Source organism: Stigmatopora argus, chromosome 1 (genome assembly GCF_051989625.1).
Source record: "Stigmatopora argus isolate UIUO_Sarg chromosome 1, RoL_Sarg_1.0, whole genome shotgun sequence".
Classification (NCBI taxonomy): domain Eukaryota; kingdom Metazoa; phylum Chordata; class Actinopteri; order Syngnathiformes; family Syngnathidae; genus Stigmatopora; species Stigmatopora argus.
The window spans coordinates 8,668,312-8,691,480 of NC_135387.1; the positions used below are offsets into that span (position 1 = coordinate 8,668,312).

At 40.8% G+C, this 23,169-nt stretch overlaps 3 protein-coding genes and 1 pseudogene across 7 annotated transcripts; 1 reads left to right on the forward strand and 3 right to left on the reverse strand.

The window, feature by feature from the left end:
• Nucleotides 1-17: 17 nt before the first annotated feature.
• LOC144075406 (high affinity cGMP-specific 3',5'-cyclic phosphodiesterase 9A-like) lies at nt 18-6,256 on the forward strand (annotated as a pseudogene). Its single transcript, XR_013300553.1, has 14 exons — nt 18-39; nt 798-973; nt 1,251-1,400; nt 2,779-2,818; nt 2,908-3,217; nt 3,297-3,356; nt 3,425-3,602; nt 3,667-3,789; nt 3,877-3,969; nt 4,793-4,860; nt 4,931-5,033; nt 5,180-5,284; nt 5,362-5,508; nt 5,593-6,256. The product of XR_013300553.1 is annotated as a high affinity cGMP-specific 3',5'-cyclic phosphodiesterase 9A-like (transcript).
• LOC144064218 (H(+)/Cl(-) exchange transporter 4) lies at nt 6,165-15,488 on the reverse strand. The gene is made up of 12 exons (XM_077586587.1): nt 15,287-15,488; nt 14,715-14,869; nt 14,526-14,625; nt 14,245-14,432; nt 13,539-13,661; nt 13,263-13,469; nt 13,102-13,182; nt 11,466-12,011; nt 10,654-10,840; nt 9,816-10,214; nt 8,531-8,747; nt 6,165-8,448 (listed from the first exon to the last, which is right to left on the reverse strand). Exons 1-12 carry the CDS (start codon nt 15,300-15,302, stop codon nt 8,358-8,360), a joined length of 2,310 nt encoding a protein of 769 aa, XP_077442713.1. The 5' UTR covers nt 15,303-15,488; the 3' UTR covers nt 6,165-8,357.
• Nucleotides 15,489-15,572: 84 nt separating this feature from the next.
• On the reverse strand, nt 15,573-17,683 carry plaat1l (phospholipase A and acyltransferase 1-like). Its single transcript, XM_077608323.1, has 6 exons — nt 17,547-17,683; nt 17,351-17,486; nt 16,092-16,180; nt 15,857-16,021; nt 15,676-15,786; nt 15,573-15,585 (listed from the first exon to the last, which is right to left on the reverse strand). Exons 1-5 carry the CDS (start codon nt 17,553-17,555, stop codon nt 15,721-15,723), a joined length of 465 nt encoding a protein of 154 aa, XP_077464449.1. The 5' UTR covers nt 17,556-17,683; the 3' UTR covers nt 15,573-15,585; nt 15,676-15,720.
• Nucleotides 17,684-17,860: 177 nt separating this feature from the next.
• On the reverse strand, nt 17,861-22,959 carry LOC144076180 (zinc finger protein 513-like). 4 transcript variants are annotated; one of them, XM_077603846.1, is made up of 7 exons: nt 22,822-22,959; nt 22,548-22,750; nt 21,062-21,199; nt 20,864-20,998; nt 20,314-20,772; nt 20,071-20,243; nt 17,861-19,213 (listed from the first exon to the last, which is right to left on the reverse strand). In XM_077603846.1, the coding sequence occupies exons 2-7, from the start codon at nt 22,585-22,587 to the stop codon at nt 18,638-18,640; spliced, it is 1,521 nt and encodes a 506-aa protein (XP_077459972.1). In that variant the 5' UTR covers nt 22,588-22,750; nt 22,822-22,959; the 3' UTR covers nt 17,861-18,637. The 4 variants fall into 4 exon arrangements, with proteins under 4 accessions (XP_077459972.1, XP_077459963.1, XP_077459981.1 ...); XM_077603837.1 differs by having other exon boundaries at nt 21,062-21,969; XM_077603855.1 differs by having other exon boundaries at nt 21,556-22,750.
• Between the last annotated feature and the right edge of the window lie 210 nt (nt 22,960-23,169).

The following is a 23,169-nucleotide window of genomic DNA, read 5'->3' on the forward strand; positions in this document are numbered from 1 at the left end:
AGAAAATGAATGACGGAATGACCCCTGTGAGCTTTAGCGGTATGGAAAATTAATAAATCAATGAATGAGGTTTCTGATTATTATTATTTTTTAAGTTAGCCGTTTGAAGATTGAATTCTTCTACGTGCGCAAACTTTCTGTCTTTAAGATGCCCGTAAAGAAACAACCTCTGTGCCGGTTGGTTGACAGTGTACCACAAACATCTACCGTCATATCTATGATACCACTCATTTTTCAATTATTTTAAAAGATTACTGTATAGTAAAATGCATCAGTGTGATACAGGATATTAAATCACTAAGAGAAAGAAAGAAAAATACCAAAGGTAATAAGTCATATTGAACACTGTTTTAGCTAGTTTTCTTTTTTAAACATAGCATTAAAACACCTTTATTCCTTATCATTTTCAAAGTATTTCATTACAAATGATTTTTTAACTGGAAGAGAGATATTCACCCTATCTATCTATATACTCGTGGGATTTAATAAAACTTAGTCCAGAGTGCACTGCTCTTCTTTCTAAAATCATCTGCTATGGAAGATTAACCAAGACCCAGAAGAATATAAACGTAATTTTAAAATAAATAAACAGGGATGAACAGATTTATCCCCTTCAAGGTCATGACAGGGACAGATTCTAATCTCATTTGATTTTTTGTGAAAAGTGGACAAAACCCAAAAGTGGTTGCCAGTAGATGGAGGTCCGAGTAAGCAATGTGAAATGAATGGGTGGCTGGATACAAAGACAAATTTTTCTGATTAGGTAAATCGGTGGGTGGGTATTCTGTCAACTGCAGGTGTTCCCACACATTGGGGCTCTTCCGTGTCATTGTCAAGAGATCTCATTTTCCTTTCTGAAGCCTGTCATGTCCCACCTGGCTGCCAATGGCCACTAAAATAATTCATTTTATGGTCAATGGGAGAGTGGAACGGGCTGAGTTTGGATCAGACTGCTCATCTGACGACATCAAAGGTAGGAGAGAAGGATGTTGTTTTTCCATTTTTTCCTCAATATTTTATACACCTGGGTCTTTAAAACATGCATATATTTGAAATGAAAATGTTAAGATGCATCTATCATGCCTGTGCTGAGTTAATGTGTAAGCACTTGCGCTCCATGTGGTGGTGACAGGTCCTCAGGATAAAGAGCTTCATTCTCAATGGCACAAAACCATGCATTATGTATTGACCAGACGTTCCTACTAGCTTTACTCAGCTGGTCGAATATGATGGTCTGTGAAATGTGGCAGACTTGTTCCGAGCAGCAGCAGAGGTGTCTCCTCATCACATCCTGAAGCTGTACAAAGCAAACGGCTGCGTGGTTAATATTTCGCCTATGCTGGAGCCCAACAGCCAGGATTCATACTACCGGTTGGAGGTGGTGACATCTGATATCCAGAGTGAGTGGCTTCACCCGCACACGAGATCGGCCTTCCTAATACGTAAACAAATCCGTGCCGCTGGAGTTAGAATATGAATTTCTAACACAAAATTTGATCAGCATTGACATTCACTCGCAATAATTATTGCAACATTTGAGTAACCAAGTATAAGGCTCATTTTATCAGTTGTCCAGACAATCAGGTTTACTGAAAAGATGTTTTGAAGCCGGCAGCGTGGGATCGATTCCAGCTCAGTGCCGGTGGGATTGCGATTGCAAATGGTTATCTCTCTACAAGTGACTGGCGACCAGTTTGGGGTGTATAGTCCACCTTTCACACAAAGTCAACTGCGATGGGCTCCAGCACCCTGCAACCCTGAGAAAGAAAAGTGTTTTTACAATGGACCATTTTCAGCAGATTTTTTTGGGATTGATTTTCCGATTGAACTTCTTGAGCTTTGTTTGTGACTAATTTCTTTATGACTTCTCTTTATGGAGGTGGATTTTTTGCAACTGAATTATTTACCCCGATACGACCAGTTTTGGAATATATTTTTGATCGCAAGATCAAATCCGATCGACCAGTCGCGTGTGTTTTCAGTATATTGGTGGTTTAAACCAAGCCACTAGGCAAACATGTCTTTTATCTATCTTTAAAAACTCATGACCGTAACAGATCACCCTGTGATATCGCAAACAACACACTTCTTAACTTTAATACCAACACATTCATTTAACATTTAATGGTTCCATCATATCTTGCATTATTTTCACTGGCCCAAAAATATGGCAATCGGTTCAGCAAAAGATTAAAAAAATCAGATTGTATCCAAAGTCACAAAGTTCGGATCAAGACATCTCTAGTATACTCCAGTTTCCTCCCATATTTCAAATACATGCCTGGTATAGGCTATGGTTTCAGAAGAAACCTCATTGGTTAAATGGTCTGTGCTGGATCAGATGTAACAAAAACCTTCACCCACTGCGGCCGTTTGTGCAGTAGTTTGGACACCCCTGGTATAGGCTGATTTCTCGCTCAAAATAAGTATAAGGGTGTGCGTGTATAGTTGTTAGCATCCTTGTGCCCTGTGAATTGGCTGACAACCTATTCAGGGTACACCCCACCTACTGACCCTTGTTGGCTGAGATAGGCTCCAGCACCCCCGTGACAGTCATGGGGAAAAGTGGTTTGGAAAATGAATGAATGAACTATTGTAACTATTGTAGTTGAATGTTATTGTGTAAGAAATTCCTATTCAAACTCCAATGGAACCTACAAGAACATTATTGTGTACCACTTTATGACCTCTATAATTCTCAATATTGAAAGTTCAGCAAATTTGCCAGAATGTTCCAGAAATCCAAAAACATACAGCAATCTTTGCATCCAATTCTAGGCATTACCATGCCGTCTGATGTGGACAAGATGGAGCGCAGGTGAGTATTTCTCAGAGAATAGTAGAAGACATCCTCAACCAAAAAAAGGCTTAAATATCACTGCCATTCATATATGTATGTGTCCTCAGAGTGTGTCACCTTGAAACCAAAGTCCTAGAAGAGGCAGGGAAAACTTCAGAAGTCATCAACGACCTACAAAGTCAGGTGGAGTCTTTCAAACGCAAGCTTGAGGTTTGTAATCCTGCATAGAATTGCCATCGGTCTGCAGGCATCTGAGTAAGAGCTGAAATTCCTTCTTCCTTTTCAGAGCGTCAAGCACCTGAGCTGGATGGGTATTTTTAGGGATGAAAGCACCAAGCAAATTACCAAATGCAAAGGGCCTCAGTTGAATGTAAAAGAGGAGCACCGGCAAGTGTGCAGGAAGTTTGTCAACATGAGGTGAGCGGGGTGGATTGTGGTGATATAGTAACTTAATAGTAGAACATCCATTTGACCTCCCAACCATTGGCTTCCATAGCTTTCTGCAGGTGACAGAAGAAGTGAGAGAGTATCTGAAAACTCCTATTTTTGACAACTGGTGAGTACAGCCACGCAACCCGAAGGATCACAACCTCCGCCCACACCCATGTGACGTGCTGTGGACAGGCAGTGGGAAGAGGCAGAGATGCTGGTGCTCCTTCAGGTGATGTTCACTGACCTGGACTTCCTAACAGCGTTTCAAATTAAGGAAAATATTCTCCAGAACTTCCTGTTTGAGGTCTACTGCCACTACAACAACATCCCATTTCATAACTTCCAACACTGCTTCTGCGTCACGCAAATGGTATACTACTGACCAGGTTATCTCAAGATATTTTTCATGACTAAACTATTAAAATAATTTGCAGATGTATGGGTTGGTTTGGCTGACAGACCTGAAGAGCAAATTTTGTTCAATGGATCTACTGATCATGCTAACATCTGCTCTGTGCCATGACCTTGATCACCCCGGGTACAACAATGTCTACCAGGTTGCTCTTGTTCGTCGGTGTCATCACTCGTTCAAAAAGAAAAAGAAAAGTGCAATGGTTGTTGATAGATTTATCTGAATGTGACAGATAAACGCTCGGACCGAGCTGGCTCTTCGATACAATGATATATCGCCATTAGAGAACCACCACTGTGCAGTTGCCTTTGGGATCTTGGCTAAGGTCTTTGTCATCCTTTTTTTCCAACTACTGGGTCATTTCACAATTGGAGAACATTTACGTGCCATTCATCAAATTTAAAATTATTCACCTATAAAATACTAAAAAAAGGAAAGTTACTTGTCCTAAAACAAAATTTAAAAAAGAAACCTGCTTAAAATTCAATTTAGTAATTACGGACCACCCCTCTGGAATGCCATTTTTCTGTGCAAACTGAATCAACATTAGATTTAATGCCTTCTTTTGGGGGTTGTTAGTTGTTTAATTGCTGTAAATGAGGGAACATTTGTTTTGATGAACATATTTTATATTTGAAATGTTAACCATCACAATCTTTTTATCATGAGTGAAGAACATAGAGAATCATAAGATATGCTGGACTTGACATCAATTTTCCAATCTCTTTTCTAATTTTCATATATTTATAAAGTGTTTAGCCTTGAATAATTGTCTCGCTCCATTTCTTTCAACTGTCTTCTCCATATGATCAGAACTACATTTTTTTTCCTTTTGATTCGTAGTAGTAGCTTGCTAAGCATCCAGCGTCTACTCCTGACGAAAAGCTAACGTTAGTATGAATTTGCAACCATATCTATAATTATGCCAAATATTAAAATAATGTTATCACTTTTTTTTTTTAAACCACTGATCTGTAAACTGAACCAATCAAGGCTTTAACGGTTAAATAAACACCAGTGACGAATATGTAGCAGAATCCTAATTTTTTCAGTAATTTTGAACACTAAATGTCCTCCAACTCTGTAAATGACCCATCTTCATTCAATCTTGACTAGTTACTTACTTGTCTTTTGTGAAATCTGTGCAGGAGGAGTCCAACATCCTCAAACATCTAACCACAGAGCAGTACAAACAATTTCGAGCAGGAATGATCAAGTAATACTTGTGCCTATGATTCCCTTCCAGCTGTTTTGAGTCTGTCTTTGACATAATGATGTGTTGCCAGGTGCATTCTGGCAACCGACATGGCTAGACACAACGAAATCCTCAACAAGTTCAAGAGCATTCTGTCCATTTTTGACTTCAGAAACAAGGATCACAAGGAAGTGGTAGAAGAACTGAACCTTTACACTATATAGGGCCAATCTATTGTTTTCTTTTTAATGGGGAAGGGGTGGTCGCCATCAATGGTAGCGAAATGAATGCTGAGGCTCTCATTTTTAATTGGAAAGACATATTTGTCTTCCATGTATAGCTGATGAAGATAATGGTAAAGGTAAGTGACATCTCCAACGAGGCCAGACCGATGGCAGTGGCCGAGCCCTGGTTGGACTGTTTGCTGCAGGAGTTCTTCAACCAGGTGAGAGTATTTTTCCTGGTAGCGAAAGAAAGACGTGTGAGTGCCCGAGTGGGATAACAGTCAACTCTGAAATGCAGAGCGATACAGAAAAGCTAAAAGGGCTTCCAGTGACTCCCTTCATGGACCGTGACAAAGTGTCCAAGCCATCCTCACAGACTAGTTTCATTCGCTTTGTCCTATTGCCGCTCTTCACAGAGCTTACTAAGCTCTTTCCCTGTCTGGAGGTAAAGATTTTTCAGTACTATAACCCAATTTTTTACAGGACAACCTGCAGCCATGTAAATGTTTTTTTGTCCATTGCTCCATAGCAACACATTGTGGAGCCAGCGAGGCGGGCCCTGGAGTACTATTCGGACCTGGAAAAAGCCACCCAGCAGGGGGAGAAAGCCTGCAAACCCTGATAAGAAATATGTTATGTTATAGCAAATGAGTGTGACTGGGCTTGTTTTTAGCAATAGGAAGTGAAACAGAAATTCCCCACAATACACAGGTTGTGACACAGAAATACCCCAAAACCAACAGATAGCGTCTTGTAAAACCCAGAAATCAATAAGTTAGATAATATATTAACAGGTGAACCAGAAATGCCCCTAAATACAATTTAAACTCACCTGCTAAATATGAAATAACTGCCAAATGCCCCCAAATCAACAGGAAATGCTTTAATTTAACAGTCAGCGACTTAAATTATCCAAAATCAACAGGGAGTGACCCACAAATGCCCCAAATATTAGTTACCTAAATTTAACAATTGACCAATAAAGGCCAGAAAATCAAGAGGGATCCGCACAAGCAAAGCATCCCTGCATAATTTCTCCAGAAATGGCATTTTCAATTGTATTTTTATTTTTAATAAATATAATTAAGACAACACAACCTGTATATTTACCATTTTAGAGGTCAGTTAATCATTTAATTTGTATGACTGTATTGACAAGTTCCAACCAAAGTGCAAATAAATATTTAAATTAATTCATGTCTATAACTAATACTTTAAAAATCATAAAAATACATGTACACATTTATACATTCTCTTGGAATTTCAAGACAGGATGGTCAGATAAACATTTACAAATATGGAATCCAGTGTGTCAGGAGGAGCAGCTTCTTTTTCACCACAACAAAAGCATGACATAGGACAGTAAAATGTCTTGTTGACTTCGGAAAACATTTCAGTTATTTTTGTTATTATTCACAGCACAAATGAACCTCTCTTGTACAGTAGACAGATTTGGAAAGTGTAAAATGTGCATCATTTGAGTGTCCGGGCTATTCATTGACATGGCGTTGATTAGATACACTTGAAATATTAAAAATAATCAGTCAAACAGTTAAAAAAAAAAACTGTTTATGGGTGCTAATTGACACTTCCCTTCTCACTCAGAAAAGACATGCACAGACGAAACTAGTACCTTGACTTACAAATTAAATTAATTTTGTGATCAAGCTTGTAAAGTAGCAGTCTTGGAAATGGCATTTTTTTCAGCCACTTCCAGAAAACCAAAAATAAAAACGATGACACTTTACAAGGGAAAGTAGCTGTCAATAATATTGTACTTTATGAAAGTAATAAAATAATGAAATAAATGAAAAACAAACTGATTGCACATGATGGAATCATTTCGATTCCATTTTGCAGGTGGAATTTGGCCATCTTTTTGTAGGTTGCAAACAAATAACAGTAAAAGCAAAACAATAACATACAAAACACTTTCTATAGCAAGGGTGTCCAAACTCCGACGGCTGGCCATTTTTTTTTAGCCCAAACAAATGATGAAAATAGCCTTGAATATGGGCCGCAGAAGAAGCTTAAATTTAGCCTACAAAGCACTTCTCAGCTTTAACTCTAAATGGAAGTAGTCACTTAAACAGTGCCCCTTTATTAGTTGCCATTAGCTGTTGAAACAAATGTAAAAGACTATATTTTTTTTTACTAGTGTAAATATATGTAGATATATTTTGAAATAGCTTTATACCTTTAGATTATTTTAACTCAATCACTTCCATTGAGAGTTATGAACATCAAATCCATTTCAAATTAAAAAACTGGTATTAAGTGATCATGTCTAACTGCCATTGACGGCGATAGAAGTCCAGTTGATTTTTTGTTGTTGTTAATTGGCTACCGGAGAAAAAGGTTTGGACACCCGTAGTCTGTAGCATTTCGCATTATTTTGGAAATGCCCACTTAGATATTGTTAAAATAAAAACATCAACTATGAATGGCATTAAACAACTTGAAAGGGACAGACAACAACTTTGCTGTGTATCTCAAAGGAAAGAATAATTTTAAGAAATTGAATTTTTCAGGTTCGTCATAATGGAAAAAAACAAAAGCCAGTGTTTCCAGGAAATGGCACCGCAACATGGAGCAGACATTTTCGTCATGCTGGTGCTGTTTTAGCCAATCAAATGAGAGTATTCCAGAGAGCCAATCATTTTCTTATGATGTCATTAACACTAATTATCACATGCACCTGTACACCAATGTGCCTGGGTACTGATGTCAAACCAATATTTGGCTGTGCTTGGCAGCACTGTATTTTTTTTGTGTTAAAACATTTCCATTGTTAGAGGTCTAGGAAATTCAATATTCGCATACTTCAATACTTTGATAAAACCATCTTTCATTTTAAGGGTTTATTTTTTAGTAGGTGTTGTCCGTCTCTTAAAGCCTCTTTTTGGAAGATGGTTCAAAATCTGCAAATTTTTTGCACTCTTCTCGAGGCATGAAAAACCAACAATTCTCACTTGTATTTTAAGGCATCACCATTTCAAATTATTTGACTCTTGGTGGATGTCATGCCATGTGAGGATCACTCTTGCCTCAAAATGTGGCTAACCACACAAAAGCAAACAAAACAAAAACAAAATCGAGTCTGATCATAACTCGTAAACTCACATTTGGTGCACTCTTAAGTCAAGGTACGGCGATGCAAGAATTCATAGTGCAAGCCTGTTGTCCCAGCAATAAATCCAAGACTGGTGGGAAGTCACAGCATAAACATTGGATTAACAAATTGAGGCTGTCCTGTCCACAGGTGGGAGGGGTTTCTCAAAGATGATCTTGAGGCTAATTGAACATAATAGACTCCGGATCCTGGTTCATCATTTGCGCCATGTGACGCAAAACATCCTTCTTGGTTATGATGCCGAGCAGACGCCTGGCAATATGACAATCATGATCCTCATCAATGAGAAGACAATAACGATCTAAACTTTGTGACACCACGGCTGTTTGCTTACCCACTGCGTGTGACGAGACACTGGCGGAGACCTAGTTTGCGGAATATGTCGACTACCGTCTCCATCGGTGTGTGGTCAGTGACGGTGAAGGGACTCAAATTGAGGATGCGGCGCAGCTTCAACGGCTGCGGCGTGCTGGCCGGCAGCTGCGGCGTGTCTTCGGTGAAGTATACCACTGAGCTACTCACCACGCCATCTTGTTTCTGACGGGCAGTTTCTGTGCAGAGATACACAAATGGTCATTTGAATTACAGTATTTTTTGTCACCTGGGTAACCCTAATAAGGATAAAGCAGTTCAGAAGATGAGATGAGAAGTTTTAAAAAGCAAATCTGTTAATTTGATCAAAAATGTTACTTAGGAATTAAAAAAAAAAAAAAAAACATAACTATATTTTCTTTGACTTCTGCAGTCCTAAATCTTTCGAGGGAAATTCTGGATCTGGCCAACGAGAACTGAGTTTAACACCTGACCATTATAGAGCATAAGAGCATTTATAGTAACAATAAAATATATAAGTACAAGTTAAATTGGCGCGTGTTAACAAATTAACAATAAAGAACAAAAGTTGTTTACCAAATTCTCAATTTAAATGCAAATCACTACCAAATCTATTAGACTTCATCTTCAGAAGACCTCTGCCATCTGTCCAAATAGAGGGCATGCCTAGGGTGCCCTTCTCAAAGCTTTTAGTGTGGGAAAAAATAACTGATAGCTGACATCAGAATACAGTCTTCCCTCAATTATTGCAACTTCACTTTTTTATTTTTATTTTTTTAAAGTTAATAAAAATGTGAAAATCCACAATGAAACTTGTAAGTTATTAGGACTCAGCACTGAATAATAATAATAAAGATTATAAATTATATTACAAATAAATAAAATTATTATTATTATATTTTTTTTTAAAGTTCATAATATTGTGAAAATCCACGCTGAAACTCGTAAGCGGAAGCCACTCTTGCTACTAGGACTCAGCACTGAAGGGAAAAAAAGGTAGTTATAATAGGGGGGACCCTACTTCCCAATTTTTCGATTATCGCGGCCATGTCTGGTCGACATTAAGCGCGATATTCGGGGGATTACTGTACCAAGTTGCAGGCCTAGCCAAAGTAAGAAAAAAGGTGCATCTCATAGTCCAGAAAGTACAAAAAAAACCCTACAGAATTTCTAATCCCTTGTTATTCATAGACTCAATCATAGAATTGGAGCAGAAAGGTTTTCGTTTGTGAAAGTTATGAAGACAGAAACAAGGTCCATCATGAAGTGTAATTATGCTGACTCACTGATTGCGAGCGTGAGATCTCTGCGCTGCACAAAGCCGATGAGTCTCTCAGAATCTCTGGACACAACCACCGGGAAGCCGTTGTAATCTGTATCTTTGATCAACATCTCCACATCCTCTACAGTGGTAGTGTCCTGGGTGAGGACGGCCAGAGGCGGGTCACTCCTGCGTGGCCGCATGACATCGGCGGCTAGGGTACGGTGCGTGAACTCGTCCCTGACATCCAGGTACGGATACCCGTTGAGTTGGATGTGTGACTCATAGATGCCCTCTTTCCCGAAGGCGTCCGCCACCCATTTGCTAGTAACGGCGGCCGCCATTAGTGGGACGATGTACTCGAGACCGCCGGTTAGTTCGAACATGATGACCACCAACGACACTGTCATTCTGGTCACGCCACCTGAAACAATGCGAGGCGAGAAACATCCACGTAAATCAGGGGTGTGCAGACTACGGCCCGTTGCTCAGTTTTACTTGGCCTGAGGCAAATTACGAAAATATAATTGAATAGGCCCGCACAAGAAGCTTGAATCCAACCTAAATTCGCTCAGGGGTCAAAATCTGGCATTTTGGAATCAATGATAATTGAAATTGATTTAGCTTTAGACCTTTAATAAATGAATATGTATTTTTACATGTATGTATACTGAATAGATACATATTTATTAGCGCTACAACAATATAACAATTTCTTCATATTTAACAAATGAAAGTGAAATAATTTTAAGTTAGCCGTTGCATCCTTTGATTTTGAAAGCGTCTCGGAGAAGAAAGTTTTGGACAACCCCGATGCAAACTCTACACAGGAACAATTAGAAAAGAATACTACATTCCCTTACCAAGACATGCGGCGGCGCCCACCATGGCGTATAGCCCAGGTGTAACACAGTCAGCGCCCGGTCTGCACCAGCTTTTGAAGATGATCCAGTCATGATGATGATATGCCATTTGCTCCACAGCAATGCCCACAATCCGTCCTGCGATGGCACCCACTGCCATGCTGGGAATGAAGAGGCCTGACGGGATCTGGTGGCATCACATTTGTCACACTACTGATTTAGATCACAGGTGTCTGGCACGCCACATCATTTTGTGTGGCTTGCAAAAGTAAATCACATGCATTGATTTCATGTTTCTCTCATAAATTTATACAGAAATTATGAAGTCCTGAATTAAAGATAAGGAATCCAAGTAGAGGGGAAAAGCCTAAATAAAATAAAAAATATTTTAAAATGGCCTGTATCGTTCCAACAATGTAAAATGAAATATTTTATTATTTATTATATATTTATAATTAAAAAGAATTCTAATAAAATTTGAAAATATATAATTACTTTTGATTTAAAAATATATTTCTAAATAATGAATGGAATGTCAATTGATGACAAACAGACTAAACAAAAACAATAAAAAATGTTTTCTATGTACTGTCTCTTCTTAAAAAATAAATGTTATATATCTTAATATTAGAGGAATATTTACAGGTTTTCCTCTTTAGTTAAAAAAAGGAAAAAAAAGAAAACATTTGCTATGAAAGTGCTCAAAGGAGGATTTATAATTTTTTTACCGCAACAATATCTTTGACCGATTCATTGAACGACAAAATACGTAAACGGATTTACAAACCAAAAGCAAATTGACTTGGACTGACCTTCATGCCGAAGGTGAAGATGGTTATGACGATTTTGAAGATGAGCGCTAGCGCCAGCTGCCACAGAGCATTGTAAACGCCGGGGCCAGCTGGCCGGTCAGGAATGTCATCCACGGGCCGGCTCATGTTGGGGTTGTTGATGTAGTCGCAGAGCTGGGATGATTCCAGCGCACCACAGTCGTTAAACAGCTCAGAGATGAGCTCGCTGGTACTGCGGCGAGTGTACGGGTTGGGGTACGCCAGCACGGCAGTGATAGCTGTCACCGCGATGACCTCCAAGACCGGATACTTCCCCAGCTGGGTGGTCTTCCTCCGTCGGCACCAGGCGATGTTGGCGCGGATAAAAAGTGTCCCCCAAAGGCCGCCGAAGACGCCCAAGAGGATAAAGGGGACCAGCTCGGCCATGTACCATGGCGTGTGGTACTCCACGTAGAACAGCACAAGGCGGCTGTTGCCAAATGGGTTGATGGACCGCAGAGTAAAAGCAGCGACCAATGCAGCAAAGAAGGAACGCCATAAAGTCTTGAGAGGGAAGTAGTAGCTGACCTACAAGACACACACTTAATTGGCTTTTTTGATGCAATGTTTATCTATTTTGTTTTTGTTAAGTTGATAAGGTAGCAGTAAGGCATCTACCTCTTGACCAGGGTTCATGAACCTATGGTTTGCGAGCCATATATGGCTCTTTTGATGGCTGCATGTGGCTTTCCGCTAACCTGTAAGCTAAAATGTGGAACCCACTGGTGAGAGAGCTGAGCCCCAAACGGACCAGTAGGAGCATCGTGTTACCATCCCTCTAGCACGCCTCCAATGGGAGCGTAGCGTTGGCACACCAGTTTGGTGCCGATTCTACCTCTAGCGCCGATACACCCCCAATGAGAGAATAGCATTGGAAGAACCATTGTGGTCTGACACTAACTCTAGCACTGCTTTAATCATATCTTTTTCCCCTCGTTGGACTAGTGGGCATGCACACTGTCATTAACACTCATTGGCAACAGCGAGATTAATGTTATTAAAAGAATTTAGAGACTTAGTCTATTTATGTAGTAATGTAATTATTGTATGTATTTTTTATTTTAAATTCTGAGTTTGGGTCTGAAGAAATTACATTAAAAGATAAGTATTTATGGCTCTTGGTACAAAAGGTTCCCAACCACTGCTCTAGACTCTAGACCAGAGGTCTGCAAACAGGTCCTTGAGGCCCGCTGTGGGTGCAGGTTTTTGTTCCAACCGATCCAACACAAACAGTTTAACCAATGAGGTTTCTGCTGAAACAAGAAGCACCTGACTGCAATCCACTGATTACACTTCAAATATACCAGATTGGTGGAAAGGTTTCCTGTTATCGGTTGGAAGGAAAACCCGCACGCACTAGGGCCCTTTCTGGAATAGTTTGGAGACCCCTGCTCTAGACGAAAATGATTGATTAATGCGTGGAGGAGAGTAAATATAGAGGGTTTCCTCAAATGAAAGTTAAGGCTTGTAAAGACTTTAGGACCACTTAAAAAAAATTACTAGCAAAAAAATTGCTAAGAAGTGAATTCGCAATAAGTGAAGTCGCGATAATCGAGGGAAGACTGTAGTGTATATGCATGACAACAAATTATGCTGTATGTAAATCAGATAAACCCACCTCTTCCAGGCTGAAGAGAACCCCACCGATGGGTGCGCCAAAAGCCACCGAGACGCCAGCTGCCGCTGCAGCAGAAAGCACCTGCACATCCAGTATTTCATCAAATGAGCCAGTGTGTTCCATCCTACTTACTACGCGAGGGACGACATCCATGCTCGTACCTCTCGTCGTTTGCCCTCATTCTTGCTGTACTTGGAGAAGAGGCTGCAGAAAAGGTTCCCACAGCAACATGCAACATGGACGAGAGGACCCTCCTTTCCCAAGCTGAGACCCGACGAGACGGCTAGAACCAGTGTGACCGTCTTGATGAGCAATGTCCATTTTCCCAGATAACCACGAATGATGAAGCCACTGAGGATGGTCTTGATCTGAAAACATTACAGGTCAGTTTTCCTTCCAGCTTTTAAGAAAGTCAAATTCCCCCATCAAGAGTTTACCTCTGGGATCCCTGAGCCGCAAGCGTACGGTGCAAAAACTCGCACCAGTGATACAGCCAGGAAGGCGAAGGAAAGAGCCCACAGGATGTACAGCAGGTAGTTTAACACGTATGGTCCCGCTCCCTAAAAATAATCAACAATGAATCACTTCACTTCTTTGCGACTTTTTTCCTGCTACTAATTGTTTAAAAAATGTGTATGTTTATACATATACTTTTTTTTTAAGTTCATAAAAATGCAAAAATCCATGCTGAAACTCGCAAGCAGAAGTCACTCCCGTCTTCCGCTTGCTGCTAGGACTCAGCACTGAAGAACATTTTTTATTTTTATTTTTTTAAAGTTCATAAAAACGTGAAAATCCACGCTGAAAATCATAAGCAGAGGCCACTCCACTATCTTCTGCTTGCTACTAGGACTCAGCACTAAAATATATATATATTTTTTTAAAAAAAGGTAGTTATAATAATATATTCAATTATTGCGGCCATGTCTGATCTACATACATTGACCGGGATATTGAGGCATTACTGTATTCTGTGGGTTTCTAATCTTTTTTGTAACTTCTGTGTTCATGTAGTCACAAAACACAATATTCTATGGCACTTGACAGGCAATGACATGTAACAAATGTCTGGGAGTCAGAGTTAATAACACTTATAATAGGCACCAGAGGGGTAAAAAGAATAGAAGTGATGCTTTTACGTACCTCAGAATGGCCTGTTATCAACTCCGCCCACTTCTGCCACTGCGGACACTTGTCACGGTCATCAAAGGTTGTCTCGTTGGATGTCCAGCAGCACTGCTCGTGGCTGTACCAGAAGGCAGACATACAAACCCCCTCCTTCAAGTCCGTCATCCAGTCCACCGCTAGATCGATGACTCCAGCCAACGTACCTGCACAAGACATAAGTCGACAATAGTCGTTTTTTGTCTAATTTTATCCATGGGCTGTGAATGCAACAACAGATGTAGATGTCCCTCACAAACCTGAGAGTAACCCGATGAGCAGCATCACCACCCATCCTGACCAAGCATCCAGCAGGCTCTTGATAAACTCCCATATGGACTCTTTACTTTTGCTGGTGATCTAAGAGTGTGGGGGGAGGGTTACTATTGATCAGTTAGAGTTTCACTGATTGTGAGAGGCAGCAGCACAATAAAAAGAATATTTGCCACCTTGCGGTGTCGGTCAGTATCTCTGGACTTCTCTCTCAGCCAGTCGATAGTGTGAAAGTCTTCATACGTGGCCACGTCTGGGAAAGGCTCCTCCAGGAAGTCCATCAAGTTGCCAGCTCCATTTATTTCATCTGTGGGTGTGGCACTACTCATACCTGCAGAGTGATGCACATTTAGTGGGACAGTAGGGATACCATAACTGCAACTTTTTTTTTTTAATTATTATTTTTTATGGGGAGACGGTGATAAATAAATGAAGTACCTTACTTTTCGGACTATTATTTATTATTATTTATCTGTTTCTACATTTGGAATCCAGCATCAGCAAAAAGAAGGTGGGATACAATAGTATTTGATTAGATGGGGAACCTGATTCGAAACATATGGACACCGATGTTTCATGCCTTGCTTATGTGAACGACTTACTATTCAATTACCAAAAATACAAGAGCGTTTTACACAGACAGAACCAGATCCCAATGGTTTATGTCTTCTTAAGCTGCTTGTAAGTGCATTTGGACATCATTTGTATCGCTTATAAGCTAGCTGTTTAGCATGTAGAATGACATTACCTTCGCCGGGTTCCATTTTGGAGTCCGTCCTTGGGTTCTTCAGGAGAACTTTATCAAACCCTTGGTATTTTATTTAAAAGGACGGACTGGTGACATTGCGGGTTGCATATGTGGACAAAAACCATTAAGTCAATTGGACCTCCACATTCGCTCCTAGTGCAGCTATCAGCTGCGCTAATATCGCGAGAATTGTACTCCCGCATCCATCAGCTGCGCCAATATCGCGAGAACTGCACTCAGATCCACAAGGAACAGAAGAATGACGCTGCTAGTTAAAAACACCCTGGCGAAAAGATCCTCTGTCGACCATTCAGCAAACAAAATATTTTTATTTGTAAATAACGTTTTTAAGAGAACATTCAATACATTTTAATGAAAGCAACAATTACATGATTTCTCTAATGTTCGAATTGGAATCTTTGTCTGAAGAACTTTCACAGCTTCTTCGTCTCAAGCAATTTCTCCCAAGCAGGCTTAATGTGTTCATATATTCTCTCTATCTGCAAGAAATTAATTTGCATTGTAGGTTAACAACATTAAATTATGCTTATTTTGTTTTAAAGCATTAACCTGCTGAGACTTCTTAACTCCATATCTGAAAAGAGTTGCCTGGTGCTCACTGTTATGAAACAAAATGTCAAAGGTCACTTCCTGTCCCATCAAGTCATCTATGGCTTGTTTAACAACAGTGTGAAAATCTCTGGCCGGGAAGGAGTTGTCCAGCATGTTGTTCACCTAAACGGCAAAGATTTTCAAAATTTTCAGTTGAAGCTGTAATCATATTTCAGATGACATGCCACACTACCTTGTACTTCCCCCCAATTAGCTCGATTGGATCCAATTTGACCTCTGACCTTAAGGCCCGACCAAAAAGCGGGAGTTTGCAGTCGGAATCTGTGAAAAGTCGATGAAAAGACACGCCCCTGTTCAATCGCCAGGCAAAATGAGAAGGACTCAAAACCTTTTCCATTAAACGTGACCTATAATATGGTAAAACTGGTCGGTGGGGGGTCTTGTATCAAAAGAGGAAGAAGTAAAGAGACCGATAGCCTCTTATAATTGAGTTTGTGGCAAAGAAACAATTTGGATTTCTAACCAGAAAGTTCCACCTTGTTAAAAAAAGGGTCAAAAACACTTGGTAATATATATGTACCGTATTTTCTCGCATATAGACCGTATTTGTCGCTCCAAAAAATTATGTTTCAATTGAGGCTAAGGCTTATATGTGCACAAATTAGACTTGACATGCACGAAACTGCAAGGTGACAACGACGAAACGCCATAACGCAAGACAATGCGGACGATACGGTCATTTATTTCAAAATAGAGAAAAGATAAACAAATAAGACGCTAAACAAAATGTATTTTGACATCTTTGAATAAAATTCAAGAAAAAAATCTTGCATAAAATGGGAAAAAAACTCACTTACTTATGCCTGCCATTGCTCACTCAGGGCGCCGCCATCATACCATAGTTAAACGTGCTCTGACTTTCCAGACGCGAGTAGCCTTGATACATGTGTTCGTAGTGTTTACCATGTCAGCACATCCCAATAGTTGTTAAGGCTGATCGAAGGTCTTGTGGTCGATCATTAAAATATCAGCCTTGATACTTCAGTAATGTGTATCTTATGCTATTATTGCACCCAGAGACTTGGTGAAAAGAAGACCGCTACAGACACACTTCCTGGTTGTACTGCTCACGTGACTTCCTTTTTGAATTTGTCTGCGTGCATGCAACACCCTTTCAGAATGTGCAATCCAGCAGACGATCCTTTCGATTCATACAGTATCTCAGAAATACCACGTGCAATGATTTTTCTTAAGATTTTCCCTTCAAAATAACACATTTGTACTCCCTATTAAAACACTGAATATGGAGTTGAAAATTGTGAATCAGGAGGTGGCCTGTATGAGAGGAATTCTAAAATTCAATGATTTTAGGGCAATTTTAACGGTGCGGCTTATACGCGGGGGCGGCTAATATGCGAGAAAATACGGTATATTTTTTCAATGGCTTAACTGAAGTATAAACAAGGATACAAATCTTTGTATCCAGTAAACCTCGAGATGTCAGGTGAGCCACATAGCGAACACCATCCCTCTCCCCATAGTAGATTCCAAAGTGAGAGAAGTATTTGTTCCTCGGATACTCCACAATATCTCCAGGGAAAAGCTTGGGTGGGTGTTTCTGCAAAGACTGCACAAACAAGAGCTGCAAATTTGTTGTCTGAAGAAAAAGCATCCGAGTCATGCTCACCTGGCCCATTAGTTCACGCTATCAATGTCGCTTGCAAGTGCGGCCTGGTTCGATCCGAAATGGCTATGTAAAAGCTGTCGACAGCAAGGGGACCCTAGCCTAAACACGGCAAAGTATTTGGTTATGATCATGTTTGCATTTTAGCTGATGGGGTGTGGGTGTTAGTCTTCTTCTCAACTTTCAAGCCATGAAGCAGCTGTTTCCTGCTCAGAGTGAAAAGGGAAGTCACTTTTCACTAAATGTATGTAAATGTAATCGGCAAAGCAAAACGAAAAGTTGTACTTGACATATTCACACACAATGGTTTATATTAGTTAATTCACAATACAAATGAATTTGTTTATTTGGGAAATTGTCGAGTAAAAAATGAAAAAGCATTGAAATGAATAAGAAGGCAACACTTGAAGTAGAAATAAACATGATCTTTAAAGTCCAGTCTTCAAAGTACTGTCGGTCAGTTGCAATGCACCTGAGTTAAATGGAAAGGCCACCTGTTTAATTATGTGCATGTGTGTAGAAAAAAATCCTTTTTTATTGATGAGTGTCAGAAAATGATCTGTCATCATTTAATTGCTGTATTATTAATACTGTATTATGTGGATATTATTATCAATTGCTGTAGTATTTCATAGCATCTTTAAAGCTTATTTTTCCCCATTATCAAAGGTCTAAAAAATTCCATATTTGCACACTTAATTACTTATAGCAGGGTTCTCAAACCGATTCTGCAAAGGACCGCAGTGGGTTCTGGTCTTTGTTTCAACCGATCCAGTATCGACAGTTTAACCAATGAGGGGTCTTCTAAAATAAGTAGCACCTGGCTACAATCAATTGATTACACTTGCAAAAGGTGTCTGCTTGTTCGGTTTGAATGAAAACCTGCACACCCGGCGGCCCTTTGAAGACCGGTTTAAGACTGCTGACTTAGAGCAACCTTTTTCCACATTAAATGTCATGCATGTTAGGTGTTGTCTTTTCTTTAACGAGATTGAGTAAAAGCGCCAGATATTGGATCAAGATTCAAGTCAGTCCTAAATGATCGGACACTTATTGCCGTCTCAAGAAAGAACACAGACGCATGTCCAAACACCTTAAATGTGTTCCTGGCTGTCCTGTGGTTCAGCCCAACCAACACCGTCCCAGTTGGCCAACTTTTGCCCATGTTTCCTCTGATGGCGTTTGTAATTATCCAAGTGGCCTGTGGTGTACTGGCACTCTGCACAAGCATATGGTTTCTCACCAGTATGTCGCAACATGTGTCTCTTCAAATTCATGCTCTGGTTGCACGAGTAGCCGCAAATGTCACAATGGAACGGCTTAGCGCCCGAGTGGATGCGCTGGTGGCGGCGAAGGTTGGCCAGGTTGCCACACACGTAGCTACACGACGGGCACTGGTATGGCTTCTCGCCCGTGTGCACGCGCAGGTGACGCTTGAGGTTGTCCAAGTGGGAGGAGCTGTAGGGGCATTGTGGACAGCGGTGAGGTTTTGTGACAGAGTGAATGCGGGTGTGACTGGCCAAATGGTCGGGGAAATTGGACAGGAAGGGGCATAGAGGGCAGCGGTAGAGCTGGCCACCAACTTCACGTGAATCCAGAGGTATGCATGTATTTCTGGGAGAAGTGGTGGCATCTTTTACTAGTGGGTCCAATGAACAGCGGTGGCATGCCTGAAAGAGAAATTAAAAAAGTATAACCAGCACAATTGAATTACTATATATATTGTACATAGGAGTAAATATAAATTACTGTATACTTACCTCATCTGTTACAATTGACAGCAACACTTGACCAAGTGACTGTTCACTAACTTATTTTGAACTGTTTGAGCCAGTGACTGTTCATTGAGCAAAGCATTTCATGTTACCTAGGTAATTACGTCTTGATGACTTGCTGACATATTTATCAGTGGCTAGCTAGCATTTGCTCAGTTAGCATATTTGGTATTTTCACAAGGCTAAAAAAAGCTCAGGTAAAGAGAAGGAAAATTAATTTTAAAATTGTTATCTAATAATGACCATGGATTTTAAACTATATATATTTTTTGTTAAGAATATCAAAATGCTGCCTTCTGGCAGGCGCTGCAGGACCGTAGAGCCAAGACAAACAGACTCAAGGACAGTTTCTTCCCAAGAGCCTTCACTATACTTAACACGAGTTCTGCACCTAAGAGGACCTAATCAAGACTTAGTGCTATCAACTTTAGTCATTTGTACCTACTTATCAATATTGACTACACTTATTTATTATGTTGACTACTTATCAATATTGACTACACTTATTTATTATGTTGACTACTTATCAATATTGACTACACTTATTTATTATGTTGACTACTTATCAATATTGACTACACTTATTTATTATGTTGACTAATACTTAATATATCAAATAATATCAGAATTCCTGTTAATCTAACAGTCTTATTAATTTAATCTAAAAGAAAATTGTTGGGCCACGTGTTTCTCAACTGCAAAGTTTCGCGAATTTTCTGGGGGAAACCCTGTAAAGGTTTATCAATACACACCTGTCTATTGCTCTCCTCTCCATCTTTCATTTTGATGCCCTCCAGGTCAGCCTCCTCCAGTGCAAGGCCACACAGCTGGCAACTCAGTGGGACAAGCAGGACTGGCAGTGGCCCCGACTCAGAGCTCAGGTAAGCCGACTCCTGAGAAACTTGCAGCGTCAGATCTGAGGAAGCTAAAATGAATGGGAGGAAGAAGAAATTACTTTAGGATTGGGAAAGTGGATCCAGTTCTGAGTACACTACCTTTTTCGTTTTTCACTTTTTTCTTACTGGTTCTTCTGATGTCCTTGCTATGACTTGCCGTGCGGTCCAACGCATGCAAGCGCTGATGCCGCCGGAGGTTGCCAAGTGAACTGCAGGCATAATTGCACTGATGGCAGCGGTATGGTTTTTCCCCTGTGTGTGTGCGCGTGTGGCGCTGCAGGTTAACCAGCTGGGAGGAAGCGTAGGGGCATACTGGGCAGCGGTGTGGTTTCTCTCCAGCGTGGATGTTCATGTGCCGTTTCAGGTGGTTGGAGTAACGGGAGGTGAAGGTGCACAAGGAGCAGGAGAAGATTTTCTGAGAAAGCTCGTCATTTATAACCATTTTGCTTTTGCTCCTTTCTGCCTTGGATTCAGTCAGGAACTTAAGTGCTTTACCACCCCGTGCACCCCCTTCACAGGTGACACAGTAAACCTCAGTTTTGAGCTCTTGTCTCATTCCTGGATGGGAACAAAAAACACTGATGAGATACAGATCATTTCAAAACGATTTGTATGTAAACAAATTAAAGTGAGTAAATTAAGAGTTTACCAAGTTGAAAGGCGCCTCCCTGTGGCGACTCACAGAGAAGCTGCCCGCAGTCTTTACATGAGAGGAAGGGTGGGAACACTGTGTCTGTTAATTGTGCCGGTTCCTCGTCCATACAGAGAGAAAACACCGCCAGACCTGTGCGTGGCACAAAGAACTAGCCTTAAGAATGTGAACGTGGGTGCATAGATGCATACATACATGTTGTTTCCCCACTAGAATCTGTGTCCAATCCCATTATTTCAGAGTTGTCAAACTGCATATCTCCACTGAGTAGAATGTCACCATCCAGGACCAGACAGCCAGGGTTGCACGATACACCACAATTTTCTAGCTCCACTGGAAGCAAATCAAAACAAGAAAAATCCAATCCAGTTGAAGTAATCGACAATGAACTGAATATCATTCATCATTTATCACTAATTGGCGGCCCGGTGGGGAGGTGGTTAGCGTGTCAGCCTCAAAGTTGTGGGATCGAGGGTTCAATCTTAGGTTGTTCCTCACTGCATAGAGTTTGCATATTCCCACCAGGCTTGCGTGGGATTTCTCTGGGTACTCTGGTTTCCAACATCCCAAAAACAAGCAGGATAGGCTGGTTGAAAACTCTTAACTGCCCATAGTTATGTGTTGATCGTGAATGGTGTCCAATTAAAAAATTTGATTTTTGTTTTGTTTTATGGGGAAAAACCAGCCACCTGATAGTGTAGAGCAGAGGTCTCCAAACCAGTCCTCGAGGGCCGCTGTGGGTTTAGGTTTTTGGTCCAACTGATCCAACACAAACAATTTAACCAATGAGTTTTCTGCTGAAAATAGAAGCTCCTGACTGCAATCCAATGATTGCACTTGTAGGACACCAGATTGGTGGAAAGGTTGTAACGAAAACCCGCACCCACTGCGGCCCTTTCTGGAATAGATTGGGGACTACTGGTGTAGAGGTTCACTTGTCTGACTTCGGTGTCGGCAGGCGCGGGCTCGATTCCCGCTGGTGGCTGAGTGAGAATGGCCGTCTGTCCTTCTGTGTGCCCTACAGCTGACTGGTGATCAGTCTAGGTTGTAGTCTGCCTTTCGCCCAAAGACAGCTGGGATAGGCTCCAGCAACCCCCGCAACCCTTTCAAGGATGGGCAGTATGGAAGAAGAAGAAAAAATCATTCTGTAATAAAGATTTTTTAAACTGAATTTTATAGAGAAACACAAAGTCGATGCACATGATTTACTTTCGCCGGCTACACAAAATTATGCGCCAGGCCCTTGAGTTTTAAACCAGCAAAGATGTGATATGTGAAGAGTCAGAAGCTTCAAGGGTTTTTTTTATCTTAAAACCTGTTTAGCAACTCGCTTAGGCCAAAAATAAATAAAATGGTGGATCAGATGAGATAGTGAGCTGCAGTCAAGTAGGAAGTGATGAAGAAAAACAAAGAAGAGGAGACCTTTGAGTGTTAGTTACGGAAGTGGAAACAGGAAGAAGTGTAAAAACCCAGACAAGGTTTCAGGTCAGGATGCGATAACACGCACACACAAAGAGAAGGGAGAGCACGGAATGTCAATTTAAAAAAAAGTTGGACCAGTTCCTCTTACTTCGACAAAAACATTTTCATTCTTAACTTTAAAAAACTCAAGTGTTAACTTAAGTGTTATTGATCATGCTTGCTCCAAAGAAATTGAAGCTGAAACATAATAGGAACTCACACTTGATGGGCTGCGGGTTGGACTGTTTCCTCCGCGGCATTCTTGTCACCACTTCGCGAGGACCCTGAACGGGATTCGGCTTGACAGTTCCCACCTTTAAAAGTCTCCTCTAAAGTGGTCTGGTCCGTCAGTTCGCCTGCCTGGCAGCCCGCAATCCCCCTGCTGCAACTAGCGACACCGTCACCTTTGACGTCATCTCCTTCCTTTCCCCAAAACGGAGCGACGAATCATTAATATCATCTGAAAATTTGATATAAATTGACCTATCACTCACCTGGGAAAACCAACAGCAATGTTGTCATCGGAGAAAGTGTTTTCTTTGTGTCTGAGCACTTTTGTGGCGGAACACAACTATAGGTGAGCAAATTAACACCCGCTGTATTGTTTTTGCACGACGTCACTACGAACTGGCGTGGTGCATTGTGGGTGTTGTAGTTATTGCGCCCTCACCATGCAAAAACAAATACTAGTTGGTCTTGATTCAATGTGTATGGAGTCAATGTTGAAAATGTCTCATCTCATTTTCTGAACCGCTTTATCCTCATTAGGGTCGTGGGGGTGCTGGAGCCTATCCCAGCTGACTTTGGTGGCCAGACGATCGCAGGACACAAGGAGACAGGCA